General features: G+C 32.6%; 2 protein-coding genes across 2 annotated transcripts; both read right to left on the bottom strand.

Annotated features, from left to right (window-relative positions):
• Positions 1-6,127: 6,127 nt before the first annotated feature.
• On the bottom strand, positions 6,128-8,466 carry LOC9304352 (serine/threonine-protein kinase BLUS1). Its single transcript, XM_002868234.2, has one exon. It carries the CDS (start codon positions 7,786-7,788, stop codon positions 6,358-6,360), a length of 1,431 nt encoding a protein of 476 aa, XP_002868280.1. The 5' UTR covers positions 7,789-8,466; the 3' UTR covers positions 6,128-6,357.
• A 114-nt stretch (positions 8,467-8,580) lies between these two features.
• On the bottom strand, positions 8,581-10,322 carry LOC9306381 (FHA domain-containing protein At4g14490). Its single transcript, XM_021016504.1, has one exon. It carries the CDS (start codon positions 10,195-10,197, stop codon positions 8,965-8,967), a length of 1,233 nt encoding a protein of 410 aa, XP_020872163.1. The 5' UTR covers positions 10,198-10,322; the 3' UTR covers positions 8,581-8,964.
• Positions 10,323-10,515: the final 193 nt, after the last annotated feature.

Below are 10,515 nucleotides of genomic sequence, written 5' to 3'. Positions count from 1 at the left end.
TGTTTTTGTATACATACCAGTTGTTAAACCAAATGATTAAATGGGTCAAACTCTCACCATCTTACTAGTTTGAACAATAATAAATTTTAAGTTATTCTTTAGAATAAAATTAGTGATAAATGAAATAAGTAATAACTAAGAAAATATATTAGCTATGTAAACTTCGTACTTTCACTTTTTCAGTTTAGATTTCTGAACATCTTATTATATAAACTATGATTTTCAAAGTTAGTAACTCACGTGATCGTGTCACGTGTCAAAATTATCGATTAAGATTTTGCTATGTATCAAATAAATATTTCTGTTTTAAATAATTAAAAAATATATATGTAGTTATAAGAAAAATATAAATTTAGCAGTTTTAATTGTAAAAAAAATAATTATAAGGAAATTATACATATATTTCCATAAGAGATTTACCATTTGGCACAAAAAAATTTGGTTTTAACAAATTAAAAATTGTAAAAATATAATTATAACCAAATTATAAATTTAAACAGTTTAATTTCAAAAATAGAAAAATATTCTTATAAGGAAACTATACGTATATATAATGAAATTATATGTATATTAATTTTTCATAAAAATCGAAATCATAAAATTATGCTAACAGTACAAGAAAAAGGATTTCAGAATAGAAAAAGGATTAAAAAAATTATATAATTCATGATTAATCCTATAAGAAAAAGGATTGTAAATACTCACCTCTAAATAAACAAATATATTGTCTAATATTTTCTCACCAAGCAAACTAATTTCTTTATAAACATCACCATTGCTTTAACTTCATTCTATTGGTAAAGCTTTTCCTCTTTTTTTTGTCATAAATTATTTTTAGGATAATATTAGTAATTAACCTTTGTAAGTAAAAAAAAAAAATTTGAAAACTAATATTTTTTAGAGATGAAATGGCCCTCAAACAAAAGACAAAAAAACGTACATGTAACTAAAAAAAAAAAAACATGTAATAAATATTAGTAACACGAAATCAGAAAAAACAAAAAAAATTTGACTATGAAAGAGAGACATCTAATGAGAATTAGAGGGAAAAATTTGTCATTTAATAAAGTATCATGTCATACTAAAAGAAATAGGAGTAGCATGTGATTGTTAATAGAGGTGATGATGGTGGTGGTTGATGGTTACGGAGGTGGTGATAGGGTGACTTTAAAATTAACATAAATCATGTAAAAATTATTTATCATTTATTGGAAATATATTATGCCAGTTTCTAAAATTAAAACATACTCCCTCTGTTTCATATTATATGATGTTTTAGCCATTTTATTTTGTTTCACAATATAAGATGTTTTGGAAAAAAAAATTCAAGTTTATATGCAAAAAAATTAAATTTGAATAATTTTGTGACTATTTAGATTCTGCAGTAAATCATATCATTGGTCAAATTATCTTGAATATATAAAAACTAAAAGAATTAATTAGTTCATTAAACTTTGTGCTTTAAGGCAAAACATCCTATATTTTAAAACAGAGGGAGTATATGTTTATATAACTTTAGTTAATCTTACTAAAAAAATAAAAATATAAAAATTTCGACCAGCAACCCGTGCAACGCACGGATCCATATATATAGTTTAGTTATAAAAGCTGTTGAAAAAAAACTAAGGCAAGATAAATACATTTTATATTGCATATTACTTATATATAGAAGTAAAGTGAAATTAGTTTGGACTATATTTTTAGAGAAACATTCGATTACAAAAGAAGCTGCAATTTCATCTAAAAATAATAATGATTATTCATCTAATAAATATGAGAAACCTTATTCATACTCTATTTGACCAGAAAAAAACACCCAAAAACATTTCTTAAGAACTATACTTATTATTATTAATTATTATTCTTTTTCTTCAAATATTTTTCTGTTTTTAACTAAGTCTCATAGTCAAAACATTGAATTATCAATACAGAATATTCGAAACACATCACGATCACTCCACCAATTTTTTCTCATATCAACTAATTGTAGTAGTATTCACATACTATTTTTTTTTTTTTTTGGTGTGTGCAAAAGTAGTATTCACATACTAAAAAGCATATTTGCCGCAACAATAACTTCTACATGACAAACCCATTTCATCTAAAATCTATTTCACTTATAAATGTATTATTAGACTATGACTTGTAATCTAGTGATTTAAGTTATTATTATCTTCTTCTTTTGTTAATACTAGTTTATGTTATTATTATTATTATCATTGTGATTCCACACGAATCAAATCCGTATGTTATATGCTATTGAACAAAAAAAAATGAATTGTTATATTTTATTGTTGTCTTTTACTTTTAAAAACCAATACTGCCGCCTTATGTCACTAGACAATTTGTTAAACTGGATTTTCACCAAATAGTGACAATCTAACAATTTTGATTATTAAACTACTAAAAATGCATAGTTCCTTTGTAGATACCAACGGGTGTGACTGGTTAAAATTAGAAGAAAAAAGAAGAAAAAAGCTAGAAGAAAAGAGAAGAAAAAAAATTAAAAGATAAAAGAATTATTTCTACCATATAATTGTAGTAGGAATTTTTAACCCTTTTTATGTTATTTTTGGGATAAATTGGGAAGAAAACAATTATTCCAAATTTTATTTGACTGGTTAACTTTTAGAAGAAAATAGAAATTCTTCTCTTCATTTTTCTTCTATAAGATGTTAATAGTCACACCCAATATGAATCACGTCAAATCGAGTGGGGGATCCTAGAAATGGCGAAACATGAAGGACCATCTTCACATGAATTCACGTGTAAATCGTCAAAGCCAATGGGACGTATATAATTATTCTATTAGTATAATACAGTTATAATATCGTGTAATTAATAGCATCTGGTGTCACATCATCGCAAAGCTTGAAGACAGCATTAGTTACTTAATCGGACCAATTAATCCATGAACAAGTGAATACCCTCTTTTATCGACCCAATGTCGATATAATTTTCTTTATCAAAAATAAAATAAATGTCGATATAACTTTCTAGTGATTTAGCACTGCATTATTGACTCTGTAAGCTAAAAGTACATTAACGACTTTAAACTTAAGAGATGAGACAAAGACTGTTTTTTTCTTAAGGTTAATGCCTAACTATATATGCAACAGCACCATAAGCTTTTTCTGAACCAATTCTCAAAAACATTTCGTAGGCTGCTTATCAAAAAAAAACATTTCTTAGGCCAAACATTTTTTTTCTAAACTCGTAGCCAAACATTTTCATGCAGCAAGTCTCGAGAAAACATTTATACCTATGTAGTAATGTATATTATGCTTTATGCAACGAATTAATTTTATTTTTCGCCTTTAGTTATGAGAAAAGAGGAGAGGAGTGTTACCAAAAAAAAAAGAAAAGAGGAGAGGAGGACATGGTCCCGTTCTTAACCTAAAAGCGGAGTACTAAAATCCAAAAAAAACAAATGCAGAAAACAGAATCACAAGTCACAACACCAACTCTATACAAATATTTTGACCAAAAAAAAAAACTCTATACAAATATAATAGAAACTTTCTCAAATCCAAGAGCCAACACCGGGCCTCATACATCATTGACTCTTGAAAATAGAGATTCTCTATTTTTTCTTCTATAAATAGAGTTAAACTTTTTATAGGAAAAAATAGAGGAACACATTGGAGTAAAAATAGAGAAAATTTACATTTATTATAGAGATAGAGCTAAAAATAGGAAAATACATTAGAGATGGTCTAAGTTGCTAACTGTAGTAGCTTTGTTTTTCATAAATACTGATAATTTATCTTTATGAAATCACTAATTATTGTGACAATAGTTTATCTTTATGAAATCAGTAATTATTGTGCCAAACAAGAATTTTTGTGATGAGACTTCCTATCCACAAAAGAATCATTTGTTACCGAAAATATCAGTTAACTTACAATTGGTTGGAATCCTAAAATGTCTACTTAATAAGCTGATTTCCATCAAGTATTACATCATTGCCCACTTCGTTATTGCATCACTAATATATTTACTTGTTTCAAATATAAAAGTAACTTTAAAATATCAGTATATATTAAAACTCCAAATAAAGGTCTATAGTTAACCCTAGTCACATCCCATTCTGTATGTTTTCTTTAACTTTAACAAAATTTAACGTTTTCCTAACATGCAATTAAATTTTGTCTTTAAAATAGCTTTAATTAGCTGGATATTAATCTTCTAAATCCAGCTTCTTGCTTAAAAAAAATCAGTTTCTAGAAACTATTAAGAAGTTTTTAGAAAACTTATAGTCTAATTTATGTTTTAACATTACTAAATCAACCGAGTGACAATACATTAAATATTGGATTTAAAGATAGTCAGATCATGAATTTGAGTCCCAAATTTTTTAAAAAATCATCCTTATTAACTATTTTGGCCGTCAATCTAAATAAACTATTTTAGATTATGATTTATGAGTTTCAAAAAGGAATTATAGGAAAAGTCATGCAAAAATTTTGTTCCTTTGTATATGTAACTTCTAAATATATTTTTAGTTGTTGGGTTTACTAGTTATTCCATCAAATAAATTTTCATTTACTCGCTATGCAACTAATTTAAAATATGTCAAAATCCACAATTAAAAAATCAGATTTTCGCCCAAACTATGTTGGGCTGAAAATACCGAGATTGTAAAAACAAATTATATTTGGAAAAAAAGGTTAAGAGTAACAAAAGGAAAGATTGTCCGTGTGTAAGTGCTGTTGGTCTTCCTTGACTTGTCTCAAGCCGAATCTCAAGGTTATTTCTTTGTTCCTAGCCGGTCTCTTTTTCCTCGTCTGCCTTAGTGTGGTTTGACTGTTGTGGTTCTTATTTCCCTGGTATCGGTGAAGCTTGCTTTCTTGCCTGTTGGTGTTGCGGTTGGAGACTTCGGTCGTATTTCATTACCGGTCTCCATGATGCTATCCGACGTCTACAGTTTCTATAAGAAAGCTTGGTGGGTTTCTCTTTGGAACAGGGGGTCAAGTGTAGTGCATTGGTCTTAGCTTTACCTTTATAAGCTTTTTATGTTGGTTATCTCGTCTTTTTTATGTTGCTTCCCTGTTGTTTAGGGCTATGCTTCCCTTGTTTGGGCTTTTGTCTCCAGGGATATCTCGTTGTTCCGCCGGCTTTAGTTTTTCACCTTTGGTTTCCGGGGACATTTTGTTGTTCCGCCGGCTTTAGTATTTCACTTTGTATCTTTGCTTGGCATAATCAAATATTTACCAGTGAAAAAAAAAAAACAAAAGGAAAGATTGTTGTTATACTATTTCCAAGGATTGAAATATGGGAAAGGCGCAAAAAAAGACTGAAACAAGAAAAAGACAAAAGAGGAAACTGAAGAAGCTTTGACTGATTCAACATCTCCCACCCACGTGTACATGCTTTTCCTCCCGTAAATACCGGGCAACCCTCTCCTCAAAATTATTTTATATTTAAATTTAATAAAAATGAAATTCAATGTTGTTCCACAAATTGTATTAATCACTCTTACATGTTTCATATTTCTTAGAAATAATATGCATATGTTATAAATATAATTATCAAAATAAATTTTAGTTTATCTGCTAAATTTAGTTATATAGAGAAACTTGTCATGCAAACTTTATATATATATATATACATTTTGAATATTTGTTATTATATATTTCCATATCTAAGTTTTATACTTTTAGCTAATACAACATATCTAAGTTTTAAGTTAACAATTCAATTTTTTTTGGCGGTTTTCAAAGACAGGGATCAGGGAATATGACATGCAAACACAAATATATGTAACTAGAACCGAGTGGGTCTGCTAGTAAGGCTTGTAGAACCAAGATGAACTATATTGGAATTAGTATTTTCAGCCCAACATATTCATTTATTTTAGCTTATGATCAAATCCCCAAATTGCTTATTTGGGTTGATTTCAAAGTTTAATAATATTTTTGTGTTACTTCAATAATGATTTTGAGACAAAAAAAAAGAAGATGCTAATGATATATGAATTTTATTAATATGTTAAAATTTTATGAATCAAGTACGTAAGTAATCAACGAATTTTAGATAAAGGTCAAATATATTCCAGAATCTTCAAAAATTACTGTAAAGGTAACAGTTTAAGAACGAACATCTTAGTTAATTATATATATAGAAATCCATATTAAGCTTTTTTCCCTTTTTGTTTGAGGATGAAATGTTTTACAATGCAACATACTATCACATTAGTACACTATTAAAGTACAGTTATTCTAAGAACTAGAACCAGTAAATATTTGTATTCGTAAAATCATAATGTCATGCCACTAAATGATTTTAGAAAGACAAAATGTTAACAAGTTTAGAATAGTTAACCCAAAACACTATCTTTATCAGCACGCAAGGTATTTAGCTTCTCAGCTTCTCAGCTTCCAATTCAATCTTCAACTTCTCCACCATATCTAGAAGCTCTTCTTCTCTGCTCTTCTCTTCCTTGTCCCCACTCAATGCTTCGATTATAATCGACACTCTCGCTCTTTGATGCTCTAAACTTTTCTTCAACACTTTCAGTTTCTCTAACACCAAATCTTTATCAAACCCAACAACCTCACCTTCTTGGTTCTTAGCTTCCTCGTTTGACAAACCTAAACCGAGTTCAGATCCGGTTATTGTGACGTTATCGTCTTCCTGTTTGTCTTGGATGTGATCTTCTTCACGTGGACTGGACTCAGAAGTATCTGAATCAGTAGCTGGGAACACTGGACTAAGTTGGAGATCGTCTTCACGGAAATTCCACCCACTGATTCTCCTGTTCTTTGCTATCTTTTCATCTTCTTCTTCGTCTTCTTCATCATCTCCAACACTCTTCATCAAAATCTGACTCTCCATAAACATCTGCTCTGCGTTTGACAAGCTATGCAACACGTTCTTGACCACAAAGTCGAGTCCTTTACAATTCTTGAAGAAAGGATGCTTCAACAACTTCTCTGCAGATGGTCTTTTAGCAGGATCTTGCTCTAGACACAAACCAACCATTTCTCTAAAAGCTTTTGAGAACTTCTTGTTACCCTTTTTGCTGCTTCCGCTTGTATTGATCTCGTAATCAGCAAAATGAAACCTTTTGGTGATCTTCATGAGCAGACTCTTCAACGGCGGTAAGTGAGATAACGGAGGTCTCCCGTGTGCTAACTCCAAAGCCGTTATCCCGAATGACCAAATGTCTGCTTTGAAACCGTATCCTGTGTGAGAGTGAACTACTTCCGGAGCCATCCAATACGGTGTTCCCGCTATATCAGTTAACCTTAAAGAAGAAGATGTTGTTCCAGAGGAGGATGTCACGGGTTCATAGATCGAAGCGGATACTCCGAAATCAGCGAGCTTCACGGATCCATCAGAATCTACTAGAATGTTACCGGCCTTGATGTCCCGGTGCAAATGACCCTGATCGTGAAGATACGAGATTGCACTTAGGGTTTCCTTGAGGAAGACGGAAATGCAGTTTTCCGGTAAACCATTGGGGAAAGAAGAAGAGACAATGGAATGAAGAGAGCCACAAGACATGAAAGGCATAACCACCCAAAGACATCGATCAACGGTGAATGAACAATAAGCATTGAGGATATTCGGGTGAGAAAGCAGAGACATCGTCTTGGTTTCACGGCGAAGACTGTCAAAATCAGCTCGTGACTGATCAAGATCAATGGCTTTGATGGCAACTACCATTGAGTTCATGGGAATGCATATGGCCTTGTAGACCGAGGCACTAACACCAACGCCTATCTTGCAGATGATCTCGTAGGCCTCAGCATCAAGAGGGAATTCGATCTTGTTCCGAGCCATAAGAGAAAGAAGATGAGTACAATCTTGCTTATTAAATCGTTAGGTTTTTGGTGGAACTGTGGTCTTTTAGAGGCTAATAGCCTAATAGTAACATGAGGCTATTCATATAGGGATGAAAAAAGGAAAGAGTTGGTTTAACATGTGAACTTGAAAAAAAAAAGAGAGCCTTAAATGTAAAAGCAGAAACCTTATCTCTTACTTACAAATATGTTGATGAAACAATAAGATGAAGCATGTGAAAGAGCTAACTAACTAACCTTAGTTAATGAGATTCTTACCTTTGGTCTTTTCAGGAACCCCAAAGGGCAAACACAATCATTCACCTTCAAACCGGTAAAGGTGCCTTCAGTGCTTTACATAGCATACCCTATTCAAGTTAAGATCAACAATGAAAGTTTACAAGTTAAAATCACAAGGAGAGATGGCCAAATAGTACTCCACGGTTACAAGAATCGCATCGACTTCATAATATCAGTGACATAAGTCACTCCACGGTTACAAGAATACTTATGTAAGGAGAAGAGTGTGTACAATTGCTTGATGTAAAATATGAGCATTCTCGTGACAACAAAAGCAGCACAGGCTCGGGTTAGAAACAAGAACAAAATGGAGCTATCAATATATCTTTCCTCATCTCCCAGAAATTTAAAGCTATAGTGAAATATTCAGATATCTAGACCTGCTTTACGATTTTCTTTTTTCATGGCACTTCTGAAGAACTTGCATTTATCTTTGAACACATGAAAAGAAAACAAAGACTAGAGCAAAGACGTCAGCCTTCTTGGCATCTGGTAAAATACATGGTCAAGCATTCAACATCAGTATTCTAAGACAAAATCGCCAATGGAATATGACTTATATACTTCAAAACTGATATAAATGTCTAGGATGATGTCCTTGAAACCTACTATAAAATGGGAAAAAGTCTGATACTTATGAACCTACTCAAACATCAGCACTTCAATGTTTACTTTGTCTCACACGCAAAGAAAACGCAAGTAAATCATTGCAGTCAAAACTCTAAGTAACACAGCCAAGCCCACAGCATTAAGATTCACATCATAAGAAAACTTGTACCTATCAGTATGTGCTTCTTATTTCATGAAGTGAAGCTATACCAAACATAGGTGTCCACCATATCAGTTGCACACTTTTTCAATTCAACACACACACGCTTTAGCTTGAACTCTTCTCTGCTCCGCGATATACCTCACGAACTCTCTGAGTTTTACTTCGCATAGGCTCAATCATACTTTCTGTCTCATTATTTATCCCTTTTGACAGATGACCCTCCAGAAAACTGAACAATGCTCCTAATGTCATCTTTCTTAGATCTGTATCAAGTTCATTCTTCATATCTTCTTCAACAGGACAACTTAAATCCTGCTCTCCAGAATCAGTAACCTCATCATCTTCAAAGCTCTTCAATCGCTTATGCTCTGCTTTCTTGTTCTTCCCATTGTTCTTTCTAGCTTGGTTTAAAACCATCTCCAATTCCAAATAAGGATCTCCAACAATATCAATCTTCTTGCTTCTGGTAGCCCTTGTAGTCCTCTTCTCCTTTAAAGCTTCCTCCTTCTCTACATTAACCACTCCCAAACAAGATTTTCCAACACTTTCAATCTTCTTCACTCCCCTCCCTGAATTTTCCTCTGCCATTGTTAAATCCTCAATTTTCACTTTAACTGAGTTCACACATGAACTCTGGATACTTTCAACATTCCTAAAGTTTACCTTTTTCTCTACCAGAAGTTCCTTTTCTAATCCATCAGTAACCCCTAATTTCTCAGAATCCTCGATCTTCCTAACTTTCCTAACCCTAGAACTCGGCTTACTCGCAATTTTCACATCCAAATTGCTACTTTCAGAAACCCTAATTCGCTTTCTCGCATTAGCCTGACGCCTATTGTTCCTCGGAGGCTTCTCCTCCAAAACATCATCAATCACAAAATTCACCACAATAGATGTATACTCACCGAATTCGATAACATCGCCATCTCCGAGATCCACCGGCGTCTCCGGATCAAGATCCTTCGAGTTCAATAAAGTGCCGTTGGAAGATCCAAGATCTTGAACCACCCAATTCCCAGAAACCGATCCGATCCAGAGATGCTTAGTAGAGATTCCAGCGTCTTTAATGGCGATTTCATTACCACGAACGATTCGACCAACACGAATCGTAGACCCAAGTTTGTACTCTAGAGCATCGCCTTTTCTTGGACCCTTGACGAATAGTAGCCTCAACGATGGCGTATCCATTGTTACCGTTTTCGAACCGTTGCGCTTGACCCAAATACGAATTTTGAATTTTTCGGTTAAAGCGTTTTTAGCACGTGTGAGATTTATCGCACGCTCCATTCTAAATGGGCCTAAATGGGCTTTTACCGTCTTAACGGTGACCCAAGTCATGGCTAAAAGCTATTGGCTAAACCACTGGCATTATTACCCCAACTTCCAGCAACACACGTGAATCTCTCCCTTATCCACTATTTTCTACCTTTTGTTCTCCACGCTCCCTTACCCTCGCGTGTAACTCACCTCCTCATTTGGATATGCTCAGTGAAAATTCCTTTTTAATATTCGGAAATCAACCAAATTTAACCTTATTCGATAGACTAATTAGGCTCTTATCTCCTACAATTGTTGCAAATAAATAAACGAATAAATTTGAGTAAACGTGCTTCTAATGCTAACACAATAATTGATTCTTGAGTATATTCCTCTATG

Source organism: Arabidopsis lyrata (genome assembly GCF_000004255.2).
Source record: "Arabidopsis lyrata subsp. lyrata unplaced genomic scaffold ARALYscaffold_7, whole genome shotgun sequence".
NCBI lineage: Eukaryota > Viridiplantae > Streptophyta > Magnoliopsida > Brassicales > Brassicaceae > Arabidopsis > Arabidopsis lyrata.
Note: the sequence above shows the minus strand (reverse complement) of the source record. Positions and strands in the feature narration are given on the sequence as shown.